Raw genomic sequence first — 25,109 nt, 5'->3', positions numbered from 1 at the left:
TATCTTAGTCACTTAATGTTTACATATCTTGTGTTACTCATCTCATATGTATATACTGTTTTCTATACTATTCTACTGTAGTTCAGTTCCGCTCTGACAACGCTCATCCAGATGTATATAGTCTTAATTCATTCCTACTTATATTTGTGTGTATTCAGTATATGTTGTGTAATTTGTTAGATATTACTTGTTATATATTACTGCACTGTCGGAGCTAGAAGCGCAAGCATTTCGCTACACCCGCAATAACATCTGCAAATCACCTGTATGTGACCAGGAAAATTTGATTTGATCTTTTACAAAATAGGGCCATCTTCCGTATACCAACCCCCCTTCCCCCACCTTGTCAGAACACAACTGATTGGCTCAAACCAATTAAGAAGGAAAGAAATTCCACAAATTAACTTTTATCAAGGCACACATGTTAATTGAAATGCATTCCAGGTGACTATCTCATGAAGCTGGTTGAGAGGATGCTACTTTGAAGAATCTCAAATATAAAATATTTTTTGATTAGTTTAACACATTTTTGGTTACTACATGATTCCAAATGTGTTATTTAATAGTTTGTATGTCTTCACTATTATTCTACAATGTGGAAAATGTAAAAATAAAGAAAAACCATTGAATAAGTAGATGTGTCTAATCTTTTGACTAGTACTGTACATCAGTACGTCAGTTGTTTTGCTCACAGGCCTCATGTATAGAGCAGACACTTTCTTTAGATTCTTTGGGGGGTGACTATCTGTTTTTGCATGTAGTGCATCTGTTGTTAATCAATGCATTTGTATGGGCTAATAAAAGTAAGGCGAAATACATTTTTTACATCAAATATATATATATATATATATATATATATTTTTTATTTATATATATATATATATATATATATTTTTTTTTTTTTTTGATACCTACAATTTCTTTTTTGATACCTACAATTTTTATTTAGCCTTACTGCTTATTAGTCCATACAAACGCATCGAATAACAGATGGAACAACAGATAGTCCCCCCACAAAAAATCTAAAGGAAGTTTGTCTTAAAATTATTTTCTTTTTTTAAATCAAAATTTTTGTTGATACTTCAAGGGGTCTTAAAATTCAAAATCAAATAGCTAAATAATTCTTAAAACAATTCCATATAGCTTAGTAGAACCCACCTCCTCCCCCGGCTTAGACTCTTATGGGTTAGTATGTTTGCTAATATAAACAAAACAGGCAGGCAGGTAGAAAAAGAAAGCACTATCTGGCATAAATGGAAAATAACTAGAGAAATTAAATTTCCTGAGAAGTTGTGCAAAAGCTTCCTCTTTTGGGGCTTGTTGGGGAATATATAAAAACTTTAAAAAATCATTTGGTTGCGTAATAAGTTGCGTAATTTCACCCTTTTTTTCTATTAGACTGCAATATAAATATTGTTTTCATAGTTCTAAAAAACTGTACACAAACAGGTTATTCATGTTATAATCAACTACTTCTGCTTTAACGATGAACCCATAGGACACAGCAACAGATATTCGCCCACTTTACTAGGTCAAACTACAGTCTAAACAGCAGGATTCTCTTTAAAAGATATTTGTATTTTCTTTCCAATTCCACATTATTATTATTTTTTTCTGCAAAAAAAAAAATGTTTGAAAAAGATTACCACTATGGTTGGACCAGATGAACTGTAATAGACCTCTGAGTCTGTCTGTTTCATGGCAGCTGTTTGAAACCTATGAGGCTTCAACTCCATTCCTTTTCCAACAAATTAAGACCAGTAGAGTTATTTTTGGTTGGACAGAGAGCTCTGTGGGGCAGGGCTACAACAACTGGTCATTGGTGTGCTGCTCTCTGTCTGACTCTGCTTTGCCTGGCTGGCCCGGCGAAGGGGCGTGAGAGGGGTGGGCGACGCTGGGCAGGCTGTGTGTTATGGGCACGGCATTAGGAACGATTCCCTCTATAGGCGGAGGGAGCCCCCCAGAGGCCAAACTCACAACACCAGGAGGGTACCTGAGATAAGGAGAGGATGAATCAGAAAATGCTATAGCACTTGTAAATGCATATACAGTACCGGTATCTACTTTACTTTATCAACAGTGGGTTCAATACCTGTAGGGCCCATTGAGCTCAGGATGAATGACAGCAGGGTCCATATTGACCCAGTGAGTAGTCTGGGACAGGAACTCTTTATTCACACAGTTCTTTAGGCTGTCTGGAATACGACCTGGAAGCAGGAAACAGTCATTGATGAAGCACAACGCCGTTATAAGAGAGTTTGTTATTGTGGCTTTGCTGTTGTTTATTAGTGAGAGGGGAGCCTGGGAGCCTGATACATTTCCCTTTGGGGAAAACAATAATCAACCCAAGAATACCCATTATTAGTGTAACAGGTATGTTACCTGAAATGGCTCGTCGGATCTCCCGGGCTGCCTCCTCTCTCATCTCAATAGAAGCCTGTTCGCTGTACCAGGCAGCGTGGGGAGTACATATCAGGTTAGGAGCATCTTTCAGAGGTCCCTGGCTGAAGCTGAGAAAAAGGAAACCAAGTTGCGTAATAATAGACTCTCCTCAACACAGTGGGAAAAAAATATGATCAAAATGGAGACAGTATAAGAATATAAGAATAATGTAAAGGGAGCTAACCCGAAGGGCTCTGTCTCGTGGACGTCCAGGGCTGCCCCTCGTATCCTCCCCTCTTTCAGGGCCTGTGCCAGGGCCTTCTCATCCACGAGCCCCCCTCGGGCCGTGTTAACCAGGAACACACCCTGGCGCATCTACAACAGACCATATAAAATATGTAAACAATGCAGTGCACAACTGTAAATTAAATGTCTTAGTAGGTTTAGGTTTAATTTATTTGCACCAAAGCAAATAAGTGATGAACAACAATACAGATAAAAACAAATAAATACAAAACGGTGTGCAGGTGTATATGTAATACATAAGTACAAAAATGTAACATGTTTGTTAAAACAGATAACAAAACCCGCTAATCATAAATGTACAAATGAACTGATCAGCAATCACAAAAAATAATAAACAGTAAATAATTTTGTTTATATGTGTGTGTGCATGTGTGGATGTGAGTGTGTGAGAGATGGGATACATGGAGGAGATTACTGATGAGTAGTTTGGTTTCATCAGGCTGACCCCCTGTCTTTGCTTGTTATTGAGGGATGATGAGGTTTTGGCAATGTGAAGATAAGAATTCCAGAGTACGGTACCTCTGTATCTGATAGAGAATTGACTATGTGAGGTGTGGCAGTGGGGAGTGTGAAGGTTATCACAGTGTTATATAGATGGATTTCAGAATTAACCTATAAAAATCCATTGAAGGGTTTAGGTAAACTGTCTGGGAGGTATGAGTATTTGTAGATGAAAATGCATAATTGACATACATTGTGGTAAATATACAAGATATTGAGTTTCTTAAACAAAGGTGCAGATGGAGCCAGGTAATTAGAGGTGGCTAGTCTTGCACATTTCTTTTATATGATGAGTAATGTGTGCATGTTGGAGGCATATGTACTGGCCCAGGCAATATTACAGTAAATGAGATATGGGTAAATTAAGCTATAGTAAAAAGTTAGGAAGCGTGCCTGATGAACTAAACCACTAATATTTCTGATGATACTGTCAGGCATGTGCGTACTTGTGCTGAAGTCAGGTGCAGGAGGGCAGAGAATTGTGAACAGGTGCACACTTTATTTCGGCAGGAGAGACATACAGAGTGACGCAACTGCTTCGAAAAAACCTCCAGCCAACAAGGCAGTGTATAATGCGCAAAACAGTCGCAACACATCAAAATGTACACAAAACAGGCTTCGTGAAGTAACACGGGAAAAACGCACACAAAAACACGTAACACACAAACAATCTACCACAAAGACGTGAAAGACGTGAGGGGGAACAAAGAAATGTATACGTGTAGTGTAATTGGGGAATGAAAACCAGGTGTGCAAGGAACAAGACAAAACAAATGGATACATGAAAAATGGAGCGGCGATGGCTAGAAAGCCGGTGACGTCGAAACGCCGCCCGAACAAGGAGAGGAGCCGACTTCTGCGGGAGTCGTGACAGATGCCAACAGATTTCATCACTTCGATGGGATAGTTATTTGATGATTTTCCAAGTTGACTTTATATTATTTAAGGATTCTTGGAATTAGTAAAATATATATTTGGGGAATATCCAAAGTAGGTGCGTAAATTTGTTCTCATACTTTTTGTAAATTGCAGAATTCAGGGGACAGGGATTTGTGAGAAACCTTTTACACAAACTTTTTTTTTTTACTGAGGATTTTTTGAGACTGGTTTCCAGAACCCTTCTAGTGCTCTCACGTGATTTAACTCAGGGAAAGCAGAGGTGAAAAACAGAGTTGAAAGATGTGAGAAGTCTGGTAAGCACACTCCACAACGGCCTGATTATAAATATTTTTCCATGAAATATCATCAATCAACATTTTAAAGCACAATTCATTTAGTTAAATATTCTACATTTAATGCTCCTAATCATTCCCATCTGTTCATTTCCAGCTGCCAAAGAGAAGTGGAAAATTGGAAAGTGGTCAGAAATGTCAGGATAAAGTAAACCTGTATTAGCGACATTATTCAAAGAATTTGTAAAAAATATTATCAATAAGGGTGGCAGATAAACTGGTCACTCTAGTGGGCTTATAGATGAAGGGATACATATAGCTGGAGTATAAAGTATTCATCATGTCCCTGACCTGTTTGATGGTGAAGTCATTGATGAGGTGGTGGTTGTGCTCATTGAGGCTGCAGTGGAGGGTGACACAGTCGCTGTGGAAAAGCAGGTCCTGAAGGGTGTTTACACGCTGCAGGCCCAGGGCTCGCTCCACCCCGTCAGACAGGTATGGGTCATAGAAGATCACATTGAACCCAAACGCTTTGGCTCTGAGCGCTACACCCTGGCCTACACGGCCTGAGGATACACAACATGGACATTTGAGTAATTCACAGGCATGTAAATACTGTAATTACACCAAAGGGATGCAATAAAGGTTAAATCCTTACAGCATATACCATGCCTGTTTTGTAACAATTCACAGCAAACAATGGCATATAGAAAAACTATCGAACACTATTGAACAATCCCATATCTAAACAACCAATTATCCACAATCGTATCTTCAGCTAATACCTAGTTGGGTAGTGTAATACAACATTGTACTGAAAGATCTCTGACTAACCGAGGCCGATGATGCCAAGTGTCTCCCCGCGGATCCGCGCCGCACCGGATGCCACCTCTCTGATCTGCTCCACGCTCTGTACCCTGGTGCCCTCGCGCAGTGCCTGGTGAAGCCACGTGGTTCGTCTGTACAAGTTCAGGATGTGACACAGTGTGGAGTCCGCTGTCTCCTCCACCGACGCTGCTGGCATGTTACACACTGCTATCCCTATTGGGGGAGAGGACTATTGTAAACAGCTACTCATAGTGTAAGGTGGAGTAACGTAAGGTAAGTATAGTTTACTATATCAAAAGGTTGTTTTTATTATGGAGATCTGAGCAGTTGCACTTTGTTTTAAATGGAATGCCATAACATGCAGAAAATTATATAATATTTGACCTAGTAAGCCTGCATGTCTTTGGGTGGACATCTGTATAAAGTTGAGAAAGAGTAATGCAGGGCCTCACCTAAATCTCCAGCCGACTTGATGTCGATATTGTCGAAGCCGCTGCCTATGCGGACGATGATCCGAAGTCCCTTGAATTTCTCCAGGTCCTCCCTCATTAGCGTGATGGTGTGGTACATCAGAGCTCCTACAGCCTCGTTCAGTACCTGCCAACAGAAAGCTCTCAGGTTTAGTGCACAGAGGACAGTTGTATAGCACCCTTCAATAAGAGAAATAGACCACTTTGAACTAATGTGTCATCAGAATTAAAAGCAAACTGAATTAAATCAAATCAAATTTTATTTGTCACATACACATGGTTAGCAGATGTTAATGCGAGTGTAGCGAAATGCTTGTGCTTCTAGTTCCGACAATGCAGTAATAACGAACAAGTAATCTAACTAACAATTCCAAAAAAAAAACTACTGTCTTATACACAGTGTAAGGGGATAAAGAATATGTACATAAGGATATATGAATGAGTGATGGTACAGAGCAGCATAGGAAAGATACAGTAGATAATATCGAGTACAGTATATACATATGAGATGAGTATGTAAACCAAGTGGCATAGTTAAAGTGGCTAGTGATACATGTATTACATAAGGATGCAGTCGATGATATAGAGTACAGTATCTACGTATGCATATGAGATGAATAATGTAGGGTAAGTAACATTATATAAGGTAGCATTGTTTAAAGTGGCTAGTGATATATTTACATCATTCCCATCAATTCCCATTATTAAAGTGGCTGGAGTAGAGTCAGTGTCATTGACAGTGTGTTGGCAGTAGCCACTCAATGTTAGTGGTGGCTGTTTAACAGTCTGATGGCCTTGAGATAGAAGCTGTTTTTCAGTTTCTCGGTCCCAGCTTTGATGCACCTGTACTGACCTCGCCTTCTGGATGACAGCGGGGTGAACAGGCAGTGGCTCGGGTGGTTGATGTCCTTGATGATCTTTATGGCCTTCCTGTAGCATCGGGTGGTGTAGGTGTCCTGGAGGGCAGGTAGTTTTCCCCGGTGATGCGTTGTGCAGACCTCACTACCCTCTGGAGAGCCTTACGGTTGAGGACGGTGCAGTTGCCATACCAGGCGGTGATACAGCCCGCCAGGATGCTCTCGATTGTGCATCTGTAGAAGTTTGTGAGTGCTTTTGGTGACAAGCCGAATTTCTTCAGCCTCCTGAGGTTGAAGAGGCGCTGCTGCGCCTTCCTCACAATGCTGTCTGTGTGAGTGGACCAATTCAGTTTGTCTGTGATGTGTATGCCGAGGAACTTAAAACGTGCTACCCTCTCCACTACTGTTCCATCGATGTGGATGGGGGGTGTTCCCTCTGCTGTTTCCTGAAGTCCACAATCATCTCCTTAGTTTTGTTGACGTTGAGTGTGAGGTTATTTTCCTGACACCACACTCCGAGGGCCCTCACCTCCTCCCTGTAGGCCGTCTCGTCGTTGTTGGTAATCAAGCCTACCACTGTTGTGTCGTCCGCAAACTTGATGATTGAGTTGGAGGCGTGCATGGCCACGCAGTCGTGGGTGAACAAGGAGTACAGGAGAGGGCTCAGAACGCACCCTTGTGGGGCCCCAGTGTTGAGGATCAGCGGGGAGGAGATGTTGTTGCCTACCCTCACCACCTGGGTGCGGCCCGTCAGGAAGTCAGAACCCAGTTGCACAGGGCGGGGTCGAGACCCAGGGTCTCGAGCATGATGACGAGCTTGGAGGGTACTATGGTGTTGAATGCCGAGCTGTAGTCGATGAACAGCATTCTCACATAGGTATTCCTCTTGTCCAGATGGGTTAGGGCAGTGTGCAGTGTGGTTGAGATTGCATTGTCTGTGGGCCTATTTGGGCGGTAAGCAAATTGGAGTGGGTCTAGGGTGTCAGGTAGGGTGGAGGTGATATGGTCCTTGACTAGTCTCTCAAAGCACTTCATGATGACGGATGTGAGTGCTACGGGCGGTAGTCGTTTAGCTCAGTTACCTTAGCTTTCTTGGGAACAGGAACAATGGTGGCCCTCTTGAAGCATGTGGGAACAGCAGACTGGTATAGGGATTGATTGAATATGTCCGTAAACACACCGGCCAGCTGGTCTGCGCATGCTCTGAGGGCGCGGCTGGGGATGCCGTCTGGGCCTGCAGCCTTGCGAGGGTTAACACGTTTAAATGTCTTACTTACTTCGGCTGCAGTGAAGGAGAGACCGCATGTTTTCGTTGCAGGCCGTGTCAGTGGCACTGTATTGTCCTCAAAGCGGGCAAAAAATGTATTTAGTCTGTCTGGGAGCAAGACATCCTGGTCCGTGACTGGGCTGGGTTTCTTCCTGTAGTCCGTGATTGACTGTAGACCCTGCCACATGCCTCTTGTGTCTGAGCCGTTGAATTGAGATTCTACTTTGTCTCTGTACTGGCGCATAGCTTGTTTGATAGCCTTGCGGAGGGAATAGCTGCACTGTTTGTATTCAGCCATGTTACCAGACACCTTGCCCTGATTAAAAGCAGTGGTTCGTGCCTTCAGTTTCACACGAATGCTGCCATCAATCCAAGGTTTCTGGTTAGGGAATGTTTTAATCGTTGCTATGGGAACGACATCTTCAACGCACGTTCTAATGAACTCGCACACCGTATCAGCGTATTCGTCAATGTTGTTGTCTGATGCAATACGAAACATCTCCCAGTCCACATGATGGAAGCAGTCTTGGAGTGTGGAGTCAGCTTGGTCGGACCAGCGTTGGACAGACCTCAGCGTGGGAGCCTCTTGTTTTAGTTTCTGTCTGTAGGCAGGGATCAACAAAATGGAGTCGTGGTCAGCTTTTCCGAAAGGGGGGCGGGGCAGGGCCTTATATGCGTCGCGGAAGTTAGAGTAACAATGATCCAGGGTCTTTCCACCCCTGGTAGCGCAATCGATATGCTGATAAAATTTAGGGAGTCTTGTTTTCAGATTAGCCTTGTTAAAATCCCCAGCTACAATGAATGCAGCCTCCGGATAAATCGTTTCCAGTGAGTTAAATAAAGTTCGTTCAGAGCCATCGATGTGTCTGCTTGGGGGGGGATATATACGGCTGTGATTATAATCGAAGAGAATTCTCTTGGTAGATAATGCGGTCTACATTTGATTGTGAGGAATTCTAAATCAGGTGAACAGAAGGATTTGAGTTCCTGTATGTTTCTGTCATCACACCATGTCACGTTAGTCATAAGGCATACGCCCCCGCCCCTCTTCTTACCAGAAAGATGTTTGTTTCTGTCCGCGCGATGCGTGGAGAAACCCGCTGGCTGCACCGCTTCGGATTGCGTCTCTCCAGTTAGCCATGTTTCCGTGAAGCAGAGAACGTTGCAGTCTCTGATGTCCCTCTGGAATGCTACCCTTGCTCGGATTTCATCAACCTTGTTGTCAAGAGACTGGACATTGGCGAGAAGAATGCTAGGGAGTGGTGCACGATGTGCCCGTCTCCGGAGTCTGACCAGAAGACCGCTTCGTTTCCCTCTTTTTCTGAGTCGTTTTTTCGGGTCGCTGCATGTAATCCACTCCGTTACACTGGTTGTAAGGCAGAACACAGGATCCGCATCGCGAAAAACATATTCTTGGTCGTACTGATGGTGAGTTGACGCTGATCTTATATTCAGTAGTTCGTCTCGGCTGTATGTAATGAAACCTAAGATGACCTGGGGTACTAGTGTAAGAAATAACACGTAAAAAAACAAAAAACTGCATAGTTTCCTAGGAACGCGAAGCGAGGCGGCCATCTCTGTCGGCGCCGGAAGTTGCTGTGGCTGTGTTGTTTACTCCAAAGGCCCTGACATGGGCTCTCCGTTGGGCTCTTGTAGTAGAAGCTAATCTTTCAAATAAAATTTTATTGGTCACATACACATATTTAGCAGATGTTATTGCGGGTGTAGCGAAATGCTTGTGTTCCTAGCTCCAACAGTGCAGTAGTTTCTAACAATTCACAATACAATACAAAAATCTAAAAGTGTATTGAGAAAGAGAGAGAGAGAGATGGTCGTAACAGCCTGGCCATTGTTTTTAGGACATCATTAGTTATGGTATGTTAACAAGCTTGTTTAGCCGCACAAGGTCTTGCTTATAGTATGGTCAACAAATACTGGTTTTAGGCCAGGGAGTCTTTTTTGAATTATGAAGCTGAGCAGAGCGATAATCATTTGGCATGGAGGGGCAGGGCAAGGCAGGGCAGGGCAGCACCTTCTCATGGATCTCCTGGGTGGACTGGGCATCACAGAAGGCCACAGTGGCCACGTCTTTCAGGATTGGCATCTCTATGGTGCAGTCACGCCCGTCCAGCAGGGCCACCAGGGGCCGTGGGTTCATGGTCCCATTCATGATAGGCGGTCGAATGCCTGAAGACAGAGAGTGGACGGGTAAAACATACTGTATTTGACATATTTTACTGGTATGGGTTGTGAATTTGACATGGTAGTGTGGGAAAATTGCAGTTGTGTTTATGAGCATATACACTGAGTATACAAAGCATTAAGAACCCCCTGCTCTTTCCATGACATAGACTGAGCAAGTGAATCCAGGTGTAAGCAATAATCCCATATTGATGTCACTTGTTAAATCCACTTCAGTCAGTTTAGATAAAGGGGAGGAGACGGGTTAAAGAAGGATTTTTAAGCGATGAGACAATTGAGACATGGAGGGCAAAACAAAAGATTTCAGTGCCTTTTAACGGTGCCTTTGAATGGGGTATACACACAGGAAACTATTGAGCATGAAAACCCCAGCAGCGTTGCAGTTCTTGACACATGGTAGCAGATGCGCTTGGCATCAAATTGAAAATTACAGTGAAAGTGGTAACTAAGTCATAAATGACTTGGGGCATTAAGAAAATGTTGCAGTTTTAACAGCCCAGTGCAGTCAAAAATGAGATTTCACTGTGTTTTATATATCTTTCCACACTATGAGGTTGAAATAATATGGTTAGCTGTTGCTGTGAATTTGCCTTTCACAAATTTCAAAATACAATACCGTTTTGGAATGCAAATGCGTACTACTGACAGTGACGCACAAATATCATAACCCCCCCCCAAAAATGCTAACCCCTGCTATTATAATGGTGAGAGGTTAGCAGGTCATGGGGGTATGATATTTGAATGTCTGTAACTTTCTCTATCATTTTTTTTTCAGGTAGTAAAATTAATATACATATGTTTTCAAAATGCATACTGCCTCCAGATCATTGCCCTTGATTTTAAGCAATGTTGTGCTGCTATTTTTATTGACTTGGCTAAAGCTTTTGATATGGTAGACCATTCCATTCTTGTGGGCCAGCTAATGAGTATTGGTGTTTCTGAGGGGTCTTTGGCCTGGTTTGCTAACTAACTCTCTCAAAGAGTGCAGTGTATAAAGTCAGAACATCTGCTGTCTCAGCCACTGCCTGTCACCAAGGCAGTACCCCAAGGCTCGGTCCTATGCCCCAAGCTCTTCTCAATTTACATCAACAACATCTCTCAGGCAGTAGGAAGCTCTCTCATCCTTTTATATGCAGATGATACAGTTTTATACTCAGCTGGCCCTTTCCTGGGATTTTGAGTTAAACACTCTACAACAAAGTTGTCTTAGTGTTCAACTGCCCTTAACCTGGTTCTGAACACCTCCAAAACAAAGGTCATGTGGTTTGGTAAGAAGAATGCCCCTCTCCCCACAGGTGTGATTACTACCTCTGAGGGTTTATAGCTTGAAATAGTCACCTCATACAAGTACTTGGGAGTATGGCTATACGGTACACTGTCCTTCTCTCAGCACATATCAAAGCTGCAGGCTAAAGTTACATCTAGACTTGGTTTCCTCTGTCGTAATCGCTCCTCTTTCACCCCAGCTCCCAAACTAACCCTGATTCAGATGACCAGCCTACCCATGCTAGATTACGGAGATGTAATTTATAGATCGGCAGGTAAAGGTGCTCTTGAGCGGCTAGATGTTCTTTACCATTCAGCCATCATATTTGCCACCAAAGCTCCTTATAGGACACATCACTGCACACTAGACTCCTCTGTAAACTGGTCATCTCTGTATACCTGTCGCAAGACCCACTGGATGATGATAATTTATAAAATCTTCTTAGGCCTCACTCCCCCCTATCTGAGATATTCACTGCAGCCCTCATCCTCCATTTACAGCCAGTCACATTCTGTTAATGGTCCCCAAAGCACACATCTCTGGGCCGCTCTTCTTTTCAGTTCGCTGCAGTTAGCAACTGGAACGAGCTGCAACAAACACTCAAACTGAATAGTTTAATCGGAATCTCTTAATTCAAAGACTCAATCATGGACACTGTTACTGACGGTTGTAGCTGCTTTGCGTGATGTATTTTTGTCTCTACCTTCTTGCCCTTTGTGCCCAATAATATTTGTACTGTATTTTGTGCTGCTACCATGTTGTACTGCTGCCATGTTGTGTTGCTACCATGTTGTTGTCATGTTGTGTTGCTACAATGCTGTGTTGTCATGTGTTGCTGAATTGCTATGTTGTTGTCTTAGGACTCTATGTAGTGTTGTGTTGTCTCTCTTGTCGTGATGTGTGTTTTGACCTATATATTTTTATGTATTTAATTGTTTTAATCCCAGCCCCCATCCCCGCAAGAGGCCTTTGCCTTTTGGTAGGCCGTCATTGTAAATAAGAATTTGCCTAGTTAAATAAAGGTTAAATAATAATAAATAAAATAAAAAATAAAATATGCATTTGAATGGTGAATGGGAAGGATGTATCAATTAGGCTACCATGAGAAATATGGCTATAAATAGTAGCTCTTTTTAATCGTGGCCATAATAACTTTTTTTAACAAAAGATTGCATTTAGAACTTTTGCGCAATGATTGGGCTGTCTGACAGATTTTCAGCTCAAAGACTTAGCTGTGCGCTTGTGATAAATAAAATACATAACGAATATACACACACTGCAATTTAATTCCACTAAATTATGCAAATTAACCCATAGACTTAAGCACGACCGGTCAAATATATTTACTGGTATTTTCACCAATGAGAAGGCAAAAAAAACATTATTTCGCAATGTGATTTTTTTTTCTCCTGGTCAATTGGTGCCAATCTTATTTTATAAATTTCTTAATTAGCCAAAAGCCCAGACAAGTGACCTGGAAGATCTTAAATTATCGGACATTTGAGAAATGTACTGTATGCATTGGCTGTTTAACCACCCACACAGCCACCACCACCAACATATTGTCTAAATTAGCCACAATTACATGTCCTTCAAATAGCCTATAAAAACATATTTTGTTTCATTCTGTTGAGACAGTTAAAGAAAACGGGTGGTAACGCGAATGTCTAGCAACCTAAAGGTTGCATATTTGAATCTCGTCATGGACAACTTTAGCATTTTAGCTAATTAGCAACTTTGCAACTACTTACTGCTTTTTAGCTACTTTTGGAGTTACTTCGTATGTTAGCTAACTCTTCCCCTAACCCTAACTTCAAGCCTTTAACCTAACTCCTAAGCTTAACCCTAAACTTAACACTTTTTTGATGAAGATGGCTGCCTTTTTATTGGCTCTTAACCAACCGTGCTATTTTGTTTGTTCAATCGCATTGTTTGTAACTTATTTTGTACGTAATGTTGCTGCGAACATCTCTTATGACAGAAAAGAGCTTCTGGACATCAGAACAGCGAATACTCACCTCGAATTAGACGAAGAATCTTTCTTTAATGAGTCGGACGGGAAGGATATACTCCAAACACCCGTACAGGCCCTCATCTCCGTCATTCGCTGGAGAAAGAAACAGAGATTTTGCGGAAAGAGATCGGGGAGCCTTGTGAGGATCAGGCAACGAGTGGATAATCTGCCTTTGCCATCCGTACTGCTAGCTAACATTCAATCGCTGGGAAATAAATGGGACGAACTGAAAGCACCTATGTCCTAGAAACTGTAATATCTTATGTTTCACAGAGTCGTGGCTGAACGGCGACATTCATAACATACAGCTGGCGGGTTATACACTATCGGCAGGATAGAACAGCAGCCTCTGGTAAGAAACTGGGTGTGGGCCAATGCATATTTGTAAACAACAGCTGATGCAAGATATCTAAGGAAGTCTCGAGGTTTTGCTCACCTGAGGTAGAGTATCTCATGATAAGCTGTAGACCACACTATCTACCTAGTTTTCATCAGCATTTTTCGTAGCTGTCTACATACCATCACAGTCTGGTGCTGGCACTAAAACCACACTCAAAGAGCTGTATATCGTTATAAGCAAACAGGAAAACGCTCATCCAGAGGTGGCACACCTAGTGGCCGTGGACTTTAATGCAGGGAAACTTTAATCAGTTTTACCTAATTTCTATCAGCATGTTAAATGTGCAACCAGAGGGGGAAAAAAACTCTACATCCCCTTTACTCCACACACAGAGAAGCGTACAAAGCTCTCCCTTGCCCTCAGATTTGGCAAATCTGACCTTAATTCTATCCTCCGGATTCCTGCTTACAAGCAAAAATTAAAGCAGGAAGCACCAGTGACTCGGTCCATAAAAAACTGGTCAGATGAAGCAGATGCTAAACTACAGGACTGTTTTCATGGCACAACCTGAAATATGTTCCAGGATTCTTCCAATGGCATTGAGGAGTACACCACATGAGTCACTGGCTTCATCAATAACTGCATCGATGACGTCGTCCCCACAGTGACTGTGCGCACATACCCCAACCAGAAGCCATGGATTTACAGGCAACATTCGCACTGAGCTAAAGGGTAGAGCTGCCGCTTTCAACGAGCGAGACTGTAACCCGGAAGCTTAGAAGAAATCCCACAATGCCCTCCGACAAACCATCAAACAGGCAATCAATCAAACAGCATCAATACATGACTAAGATCGAATCGTACTACACCGGCTCTGACGCACGTTGGATGTGGCAGGGCTTACAAACTATATCAGACTACAAAGGGAAGCACAGCCGAGAGCTGCCTAGTGACACGAGCCTATCAGACGAGCTAAATAACTTCCATGCCTGCGTCGAGGTGAGTAACACTGAAACATGCATGAGATCATCAGCTGTTTCGGCGACTGTGTGATCACGCTCTCTGCAGCTGATATGAGTAAGACCTTTAAACAGATCAACATTCACAAGGCCACAGGGCCAGACGGATTACATGGACGTGTACTCCGAGCATGCGCTGACCAACTGGCAAGTATCTTCACTGACATTTTCAAACTCTCCCTGTCCGAGTCTGTAATACCAACATGTTTCAAGCATACCACCATAGTCCCTGTGCCCAAGAACACTAAGGTAACCTGCATAAATGATTTCCGACCCGTAGCACTCACATTTGTAGCTATGAAATGCTTTGAAAGGCTGGTCATAGTTCACATCAACACCATTATCCCAGAAACCCTAGACCCCCCCCCCCATTTGCATACCGCCCCAACAGATCCACAGATAATGAAATATCTATTGCACTCCACACTGCCCTTTCACACCTGGGCAAAAGGAACACCTATGTGAGAACGCTATTCATTGATTACAGCTCAGCGTTCAACACCATAGCTCATCACTAAGCTCAAAGCTCATCACTAAGCTAAGGACCCTGGGACTTAATACCTCCCTTTGCAACAGAATCCTGGACTTCATGACGGGCCACCCCCCAGGTGGTAAGGGTCGGCAACAACACATCCGGCATGCTGATTCTTAACACAGGGGCCCCTTGGGTGTGTGCTCAGTCCCCTCCTGTACTCCCTGTTCAACTGCGCGGCCAAGCACGACTCCAACACCATCATTAAGTTTGCTGACGACAAAGTGATAGGCCTGATCACTGACAATGATGAGACAGCCAATAGGGAGGTGGTCAGACACCTGTCAGTGTGGTGCCAGGGGAACAACTTCTCCCTCAATGTGAGCAAGGAGCTGATCGTGGACTACAGGAAAAAGAGGGCTGAACACGCCCCCATTCACATTGACGGGGCTGTTGTGGAGTGGGTCGAGAGTTCCAAGTTCCTTAGTGTCCACATCACCAACGAACTATCATGGTCCAGACACACCAAGATAGTCGTGAAGAGGGCAAGACAATGCTAAATCCCACTCAGGAGACTGAAAATATTTGGCATGGGTCCTCAGATACTCTAAAAGTTCTACAGCTGCACCATCAAGAACATCCTGACCGGTTGCATCTCCTGGTATGGCAACTGCTCGTCATCCAACCGTAAGGCTCTACAGAGGGTAGTGCGTACGGCCCAGTACATCACTGGGGTCAAGCTTCCTGCCATCCAGGACATATATACTAGGTGGTGTCAGAGGAAGGCCCCAAAAAATTGCCAAAGACTCCAGTCACCCAAGTCATAGACTGTTCTCTCTGCTACCGCACAGCAAGCGGTGCCAGAGAGACGACGTCTAGGTCCAAAAGGCTTCTTAAAAGCTTCTACCCCCAAGCCATAAGACTGCTTATCAATTTATCAATTGGCCACCTGGACTATTGCATTGACACCCCCTCCCCCCTTTGTTTTTACACTGCTGCTACTCGCTGTTTATTATCTATGCATAGTCACTTTACCCCTACCTCCATGTACAAATTACCTCGACTAACCCGTACCCCCGCATATTGATGGTACCGGTACCTCCTGTATATAGCCACGTTATTGTTATTTTATTGTGTTAATTTTTATTTCAATTTTATTTTGTAAATATTTTGCTAACTCTATTTTCTTAACTGCATTGTTGGTCAATAAGGGCTTGTAAGTAAGCATTTCACGGTAAGGTCTACTACACGTGTTGTATTCGGCGCATGTGACAAATCAAATTTGATTTGATTTGAGCCAAGCTGTCCTTTACTATGCAAGTATGAAATGCTTCAAACATAGCTCTATTTAATTGATTTCCCCACTTATTTAAGATGTCCTCATATACATTATTTTTCAATACAGCCCAATAAACTCATATTTGCATTGATAGGAAAGGTAGCATCGTAACTGTAACCACCATAAAGAAGGAAAAAAAACTGTGCACCTGTGAGCAGCTCAGGCTATGTGATTTATGATCATAGCCAATCTGGCATGAACAAACATGGCGTGACTGTCTCAACCCACTGTTCTGTTCCCACAGGAAATCTCCCTCCTAGGCGAGCCAGGGGAGTATAGACACACCCCTCTCTTCTCCTTCAGCTCCCTCCCTCATTCCCTCCCTACCTCATCCCGCCACCAGTATACACACATGCAGGCGGACACATGCATACTCACCGAGAGACACAAACACCAATACACACACTCAGTCCGTCACGCAAGCGAACGCACGCACGCACACACACAGTCACTCAGACGCAAGTGAGCAAACACACAAACACACAGGTAAACAGGATCATTAAGCCATGTCTTGTTTGTCTGCGTTTAGATCACAACTGGACTGATCTGCCACAGGGTGTAATTCACTACAAACATGAAAATGAGGATGAATGTATATGCCTAGCTCGATTACTGGAGAGTTTTATCAGCCACGTTTGACATTTGTGTTTTAGATCAATGAAAATACAAAAACTATTAGCTAAGCCAACATGATACAAATTCAAAGAAATTAACAAACAATGAATTGTCTTATCACCAATATCCATGGCATTCCATGGCAATACTGACATGTGATCTTTGCATGGGGGTAATTCTGTCAATTTGAGCACCCCAGGGGTGAATTGGTATCTTTGTCAATTAGCCTGATTTTAATAACAAGATAAGACACGATCCATTGATCACTGAACTGAACACATCTACGAGCCCAGACTTGAATAATAATAATAATAGAAAAAGATCAAGCAACAAACAAGACCCCCATTGTAGAAAATATGCTGATGTTGTGAATACAATACAAAATACATCCAAGTAACAGACACCAGTATGGGGTGGCAGGTAGCCTAGTGGTTAGAGTGTTGGACTAGTAACTGAAAGGTTGCAAGATTGAATCCCTGAGCTGACAAGGTAAAAATCTATCATTCTGCCCCCGAACAAGGCAGTTAACCCACTGTTCCTAGGCCATCATTGAAAAGAAGAATGATTTCTTAAGTGACTTGCCGAGTTAAATAAAGGTCAAATTTTTTAAATGAAGACATGGAAGTATTCACAATACTAGCATGACTACTAAGCACCTACAAAGCTGTTTTCTATCCTTCCTGAATCTGAAGTATTCCCATAGTAGACTGTTCTAGAATCAATGTTTCTTTCTTCCCTGAAAGGAAAATTGGGAAGCAAGTCAGATGGAACTGGAAACACCGTTCCCAACTGCACAATGAACGGGAAGGCCATTTAGGAAGTATGTGCTGTGTGTCTCCTTGCCAGCCCTTACATTTTTTGAAGGGAAATAGTATTTCTGTCCTTCACCCCTACAAGAGGCTATAGGCTAAGCATACAAGGCATCAACAGAAACATATTAGAGTTTGAAAGCAAGCTATTACAGCATTGTAAGTTGCTGAATGGTAGAGATGAAGATAATGGAGAGAGGGAGAGAGTGGAGGGGGAAGGGAAGGAAGAATACTGTACAGTACACTGTGTACACACCACACAGCGCAATCACAGTTAACATGTGGTCCAATGCACCAAAGGAAAGCTGAATGTTTACCTAAAGGCAAGCCTTTGTTCAGAAAATGCGAGCTTCCCATCTTTTTTCCCAAAAAAGAATATTCACTTCAAGCAAGATATTCATAAAAATCCACAGCATACGGCAGCTACTTCAATTTCCTTATTCCTTTTCCCTGCCCCTCAGTGGCAAGCATTCCCCTTTGCTCCTTCACTCTACCTCCCTCTCTCACTTTCTATTTCCACTATCTCTATCACACATGCATGCACACACAGAATGCAACTGTCACTGCATTTATGGGAGTGGGAGAGCGTGAGAGAGAGAGAGAGAGAGAGAGAAGGACGCAAGTGTGAGGTGGCTGAAAGAAAATAAGAGGAATGGGGTGGAGCTAAGGCCAAACAAAATATCTTTTGTTTCCTGAAAGACACTCTCCCCAGGGTCGGTAAAAAGCGGATGTTTTGGGTTTTCAGGGATACAGACTTCCGTTTCCCCTGAAAAACAGATGAGGGGACTCCACTCAGGCGTTTTTTTATGCATGCTAGGTTAGATTACCTGAAGAATACAAAATGATAGATGTTATGCAGTAACAGCCCATGTACGTGTGGTTAATTCCTTTTCTGTGTTAAAATGGAGCAATCAGCAACACGAAAACGGCAAAAACTGAAAATGGCTTTAAACGTTTTTGCATATCAACCAAACAATATCTGAATATTTTGATTTTTACATCCGGGTGGGGTGTTAAATGTGGAATGCCTGTCATTTGCTAAATGCACAGCCAACACTTCATGTCCCTTCAAAATAGTTCACCCTTTAACTTCATTGTATGAATCTATTATCTATTAATTCATGTATTCATTTCTATTAATTTATCTATTAATGATAAAGATAGTGATATTTCTTTATCTCTACTGTAGATTTAGGATCATAAGGTAGTCCCAACAAAGATAGTGTTTTTTTGTCTTATGAATGAACTGCTGTTACTGTAAATGGTTAGCTAACTGATATATCCTAGCTACCTACTTAACCATTGGTAATCTGAGCATTTTAGGTGTCATTTCAGAATGAGGGGTGCTGTAGCTCTGCTGTTGTTGCTATCCTGTCTGTCGAGGGCATGGGCTCAGGAAAGGAGGAGAGGAAAGGTGTCAGAGAATTACATCACTCAACAGTGACAGTGAAGCGGTACAGAGAATGGTGAGAGTTTCAGATTAAGAGCCAAAGGCCTGAGGCTACACAAACAACCCAATTATGACTGGCCAGGCCACCACACACACTTGCAGTATACTTGTCTCACTGCCTGTAACCCCTACCTGCCACTTACTTACTAACACACCTAACATTTCGGGAAGATCTAGGCCTGTATTCACAAAGTGTCTCAGAGTAGCATTGATTATCTAGGATTACTAATCAGGTTCCCCTTGTCCATGTAATCAGCAGATGAATAGACGGGCGAGACCCAATGCAGCTGCAATTTCAGCACTGAGTACCGGTTGCCTGATTGAGGTACCATTATAGGAAAAGGCCCATTTCACAAATTATTGTGTAGATTATTTCTCTTGAATTGTTGTGTCCATGTTTGACATTTTATTATAGGGAACAACATGGAACGTAGCCTATACAGTGCATTCGGAGAGTATTTAGAACCCTTCCCTTTTCCACATTTTGTTACGTTACAGCCTTATTCTAAAATCTACACTTAATACCCCATAATGACGAAGAGAAAACAGGTTAGACATTTTTGAAAACACATCACAAATAAAAAACAGAAATACCTTATTTACATAAGTATTATTGCTATGAGACTCGAAATTGAGCTCAAGTGCATCCTGTTTCCATTGATAATTCTTGAGATGTTTCTTCAACTTGATTGGAGTCAACCTGGGGTAAATTCAATTGATTGGACATGATTTGGAAATGCACACACCGGTCAATGTAAGGTCCCACAGTTGACAGTCCATGTCAGAGCAAAAACCAAGCCATGAGGTCGAATGAATTCTCAGTAGAGCTCCGAGACAGGATTGAGTCGAGGCACAGATCTGGGGAAGGGTACCAAAACATTTCTGCAGCATTGAAGGTCCCCAAGAACACAGTGGCCTCCATCATTCTTAAATGGAAGAAGTTTGGAACCACCAAGGCTCTTCCTAGAGCTGGCCGCCCGGCCAAACTGAGCAATCGGGGAAGAAGGGCCATGGTCAGGGAGGTGACCAAGAACCCAATGGTCACTCTGACAGATCTCCAGAGATTCTCTATGGAGATGGAAGAACCTTCCAATCAGGCATTTATGGTAGAGTGGCCAGATGAAAGCCACTCCTCAGTAAAAGACACATGTCAGCCCACTTGGAGTTTGCCAAAAGGCACCTACAGGACTCTCAGACCATGAGAAACAAGATTCTCTGGTCTGATGAAACCAAGATTTAACTCTTTGGACTGAATGCCAAGCATCACGTTTGGAGGTAACCTGGCACCATCCCTACGGTGAAGCATGGTGGTGGCAGCATCATGCAGTGGGGATGTTTTTCAGCAGCAGGGACTGGGAGACTAGTCAGGATCGGGGGGGAAGATGAACAGAGCAAAGTACAGAGAGATCCTTGGTAAAAACCTGCTCCAGAACTTCCAGAAAAGGGGTGGGCAACTCTCATCCTTTGGGGCTGGAGTGGTGTCACACTTTTCCCCCATCCCTAGCAAACACAGTTTGAGACCATGCAATCAATTTAAATCAAATCAAATTTTATTCGTCACATGCGCCGAATACAACAGTGAAATGCTTACTTACAAGCCCTTTTAACCAACAATGCAGTTTTAAGAACCCCCCCCCCCTCAGAAAAATTAAGAGATAACAATAACAAATAATTAAAGAGCAGCAGTAAATTACAATAGCGAGGCTATATTCAGGAGGTACCGGTACAGAGTCAATGTCAATGTGCGGGGGCACCTGTGTCGAGGTAATTGAGGTAATATATACTGTGGCGTACAGCAGGTCAGCCACCAGGGGGAGACTCGTCGAGGCCTGGTAACAGATGGAGTATACATCACGAGGCGGTGGCTCCATCTGCTGGACTTGACAGGCCTCGACAGGCTCTCCGGACAGGACTAATTGGGGCTGATTGGGAGCTGGTGAGTAATCAAGGGAGGATTGCTCACCAGCTGTGCGAGGCCCATAAAGCTGCCAGAAGGGCAGCACACAGAGAGAGGACTAGGTGAAGTGAGGGGACTTCTATGTGGTTGGATACGGTTACCCGAGCTAAGCCTGTGTGCCCAACAGGATACAGGAAGATCCGGAGCCCAGGAGAAGGTATCCCGGAGAGGTTCTCATGGGGGAGACCTTTTTGTTTTTGATTTATTATTTAATAAACACCCTTGAAACTGAGCTCTGTCCGTGTCTGATCTATGTAAACGTCTTGACCAAACCCCCTGGTCTTGCCACAAGTGGTGGAGAATGCGAGCACTCTGATAACATGGTCAGGTCAGGGTTGACGTTTACACAGTATCAGCATGGACGAGTTGATAGCTCAGTTCGTCCATGCCCAACAAGCACAACAGGCGGCTCAGGAACGAATGCCGGAAGGAACAATGACTACAAAACGTCCGCCTCGTTGAGGAAGTCAGGATGCTGCAAGGAGGAGCATCTCCTGGATCACATCCCAACCAGTTTTTAATGAAACTAATGGAAGACGATGACCTCTGTACATTTGAACGGCCAGCACTACGGGAAGGATGGCCAAGGCCGTAGTGGGCAAGTCTGCTGGCCCCGTTCCTCTCTGGGCATGCCCAAAAGGCGTAATTGGGACCTGAACGACGAACAGGCGGATAACTACGATGGACTCGAACAGGAGATAATCAGCCGCTATGGGTACAGCCTGGCCCATCGGGCTCAACGGTTCCATGACTGGAGGTTCGTACCCGACGCCTCACCCTGAGCACAGATGAGCGACCTAGTGCGCGTCACCAGGGCATGGCTCCTCACCGACGTATCCATCCTCGACAAAGTGGTCCTGGATTGCTTCTTACGGGCGCTACCCCATGACATGAAGAGGGCAGAGAGTTTATGCGCACCCCAGACCTTGGAAGGCCTCCTGGAAGCAGTGGAGATGCAGAAGAACACTCAGGCACTGCTGAGTGGGAACCGGGACGAGTCGGCGACCCATCCGTAGGGACGGAAGGACAGCCCCACTGTAGTGTACCCCGAACCGACAGTCGGCAGGGCCAAAGGACCACAAACCTGTGGAGAGACAGCGGGGTTATGGCCGACCCGTCACCGACGACCCCAGGTAGAGGGAGACCAAAGGAGGTGTTTTCAGTGTGGTGCCCGGGGGCACATTTACTGGAATTGCCCGGCTCGAGAGGAGTCGATGCCATCAGCTAGCCCCGGAGGCGAGGTGGGTCACGCCGTGAACTATGTCACCTCCTGTTGGGCACACCACGAGTCAACTGCACCCATGGTCCCGGTGAAGGTTGACGGACACGACACGGAAGCGCAATTAGACTCCGGATGCATGGTTGCGCTTGTAAACATGAGCCTGCTGAACCAGGCGACCGAACGAGGTAGGGAGGTGTCCATTTCTGTCTCGTCTGTAACACAACAGTAAGTTAGACACCAATACACAATATGGGTTTCAATAAATTAACTAAAGTTAGCTAGCTAGGGACTAAAATTATTGACTAAAACTAGATCAAATCTGTCCAGTTTCAGGTACAATATTTAAAATAATATAATTTAATTTTCTATATATTTTCAATTCATTTCATACATTATACTGTGGGCTGCCACTCAAAACAAATTATAATTCAACAATAATAATCTTTGCAGGTCAAGGATTGTCTTCACTTTCAAGAATGCCCGAATTGCTTTACATTGCAATTTCATGTTTCCCCATCAAATTGTTTCAGATCTAGGCACGGACCATGGTGATAAGTAGTGTCATGTAATCGTCTAATAAAGTGAGAGAGACTTTGTCATTTCTTCAAACAATCAATCTTTATTTGATATGAATAAATTGCAATAATGGAGCTGGTCAACGACCCAGACCCACCCGTAGGTGATTCATTAAGAGCCCAATGATTCTGAGTTGGGGCTTGCCTTATATAGCCCAACCTTGTTACATTTCCTTAATCCACCACAACTGTCTCAATGTGTCAAACCAACAGATATATACTGAATGAGGTGGCCAAATTTTGGAGTCCTCTGTGTTCTTCAGCGAGTACTAAGAACTGTTTGTTCTTAGAATAGAGGATAAGGAGAGACTTCGTTCGGAACAGAGAGACCTAATTTTCAATATGACCTTTCTCTTGCATTTCTAAGAGGATGGTCTCTCAAAAAAAAGATTGGATTTCCTCCTACCATATATATTGTGTTATAGTCTCCTACATTATTTTAACATTTCTACAAACTTTAGTGTTTTCTTCCCAATGGTACCAATTATATGCATATCCTGGCTTCAGAGCCTGCGCTACAGGCAATTTACTTTGGGCACGTCATACCTACAAAAATAAGAAATAAAAGTAACACATGGGGCCAACCACTGCAGTTCCCATGGCTTCCATATGGTGTCAGCAGTCTATGTTCAATGTTTCAGGCTTGTAACTTCAAAAATGAATAAGAAATAACAGTTTCAGTAGAGGGACACAGTCTTGGAAATTCGTGTTTGCACGCGCCATGAAGACATTACGCACCTGCTAAAATCGGTTTCCTATTGAACATACTTCTTTCCAAAATAAATATTATAGTTTGATTACATTTTAGAGCATCTGAGGAGTAAATATAAGTGCATTTTGACTTGTTGAAACAACGTTTAGGGGTAGATTTACGGATTCTTTTCTCTGCAAGTTGAACGAGTGGATCACTCAAATCGATGGTGCAAACTAAACAGACTTTTTGGGATATAAAGTATTTTATCTAACAAAACACTACATGTTATAGCTGGGACCCTTTGGATGACAAATCAGAAGAAGATTTTCAAAAAGTGAATATTTAAATCATTATATGTAAATGTAATGAAACCTGTGCCGGTGGAAAAATAGTTTGATGTGGGGCGCCATCCTCAAACAATTGCTTGGCATGTTTTCGCTGTAATAGCTACTTTAAATCGGACAGTGCAGTTAGATTAACAAGATTTTAAGCTTTCAGCCAATATAAGACACTTATACGTACATAAATGTTTAAAATCCATAATATTTATGATTATTTATTTGAATTGCGCGCTCTCCAGTTACACCGGAAGTTGTCCCGCTAGCGGGACACCGATACTTAAGAAGTTTTAAAGGCTCGCAAGTAAGTATTTCACTGTAAGGTATTTCACACCTGTTGTATTCAGCTCATGTGACAAATAACATTAGATTATTTTAATTTTTTTCCCAAAATGGATGATGTTGAGATAGATGGGAGGGGTTGAATGGAGCTGAAGGGTGGGACTAATAGCAAGATAAAACGTGTAAAACATACGGGGTCTGTAAAATGTATATAGGTTCAGAACTTTTGGGAAATAGCACAGTTACAAATAGAAATCAAACTGCATGGACATCAGAAAGAGAGGAAGGACTAAAAACAAACAAATAACTATTGTAAAATGTGTATAAGATGTATAAATTGAAGGTAAAAGCCGAGTGTTTATTAGTTTACTCCAATTGGGGGATCGGTGGTAGGGTTTGCGGGGAATAATAAAAAAGGTATATTCTTTAAAAAAGTATGTATGTCTATATAGGTATGTGTATGTATATTGTAGTGGAAATTTTATTTATTTATCAAATCATGAGAGCAAACCACACACAAGTCAGAGTTATCATAAAGTCCATCTTTAATTATATGAGCTCCATCACTCCACCTGTGACTCTCAGATTAATTCAGTGTCTATAAATGAATTCTCTGAGAGTGTTTACAAAACAGTTCTTAGTATCATTTATAGCCAAGACACACCCATCTGAACACACATGACGAATAACAGATCTTAGGAACATTACAAAGGAAGACTTTTACTTGAGAG

At 42.9% G+C, this 25,109-nt stretch overlaps 1 protein-coding gene across 3 annotated transcripts; it reads right to left on the bottom strand.

The window, feature by feature from the left end:
- Nucleotides 1-885: 885 nt before the first annotated feature.
- Nucleotides 886-18,492, bottom strand: LOC112220715 (C-terminal-binding protein 1). Of its 3 annotated transcripts, XM_024382568.2 has the most exons (10): nucleotides 18,178-18,489; nucleotides 13,271-13,359; nucleotides 9,816-9,970; nucleotides 5,642-5,786; nucleotides 5,196-5,402; nucleotides 4,713-4,927; nucleotides 2,627-2,757; nucleotides 2,383-2,510; nucleotides 2,093-2,207; nucleotides 886-1,993 (listed from the first exon to the last, which is right to left on the bottom strand). In XM_024382568.2, the coding sequence occupies exons 3-10, from the start codon at nucleotides 9,951-9,953 to the stop codon at nucleotides 1,804-1,806; spliced, it is 1,269 nt and encodes a 422-aa protein (XP_024238336.1). In that variant the 5' UTR covers nucleotides 9,954-9,970; nucleotides 13,271-13,359; nucleotides 18,178-18,489; the 3' UTR covers nucleotides 886-1,803. The 3 variants fall into 3 exon arrangements, with proteins under 3 accessions (XP_024238336.1, XP_024238337.1, XP_024238335.1); XM_024382569.2 differs by lacking the exon at nucleotides 13,271-13,359 and having other exon boundaries at nucleotides 2,383-2,444; nucleotides 18,178-18,492; XM_024382567.2 differs by lacking the exon at nucleotides 13,271-13,359 and having other exon boundaries at nucleotides 18,178-18,490.
- Between the last annotated feature and the right edge of the window lie 6,617 nt (nucleotides 18,493-25,109).

The sequence above is a fragment of the Oncorhynchus tshawytscha genome, linkage group LG21, assembly GCF_018296145.1.
Source record: "Oncorhynchus tshawytscha isolate Ot180627B linkage group LG21, Otsh_v2.0, whole genome shotgun sequence".
NCBI lineage: Eukaryota > Metazoa > Chordata > Actinopteri > Salmoniformes > Salmonidae > Oncorhynchus > Oncorhynchus tshawytscha.
The sequence above is the reverse complement of the archived record's forward strand: the minus strand, read 5'-3'. Positions and strand labels throughout refer to the sequence as shown.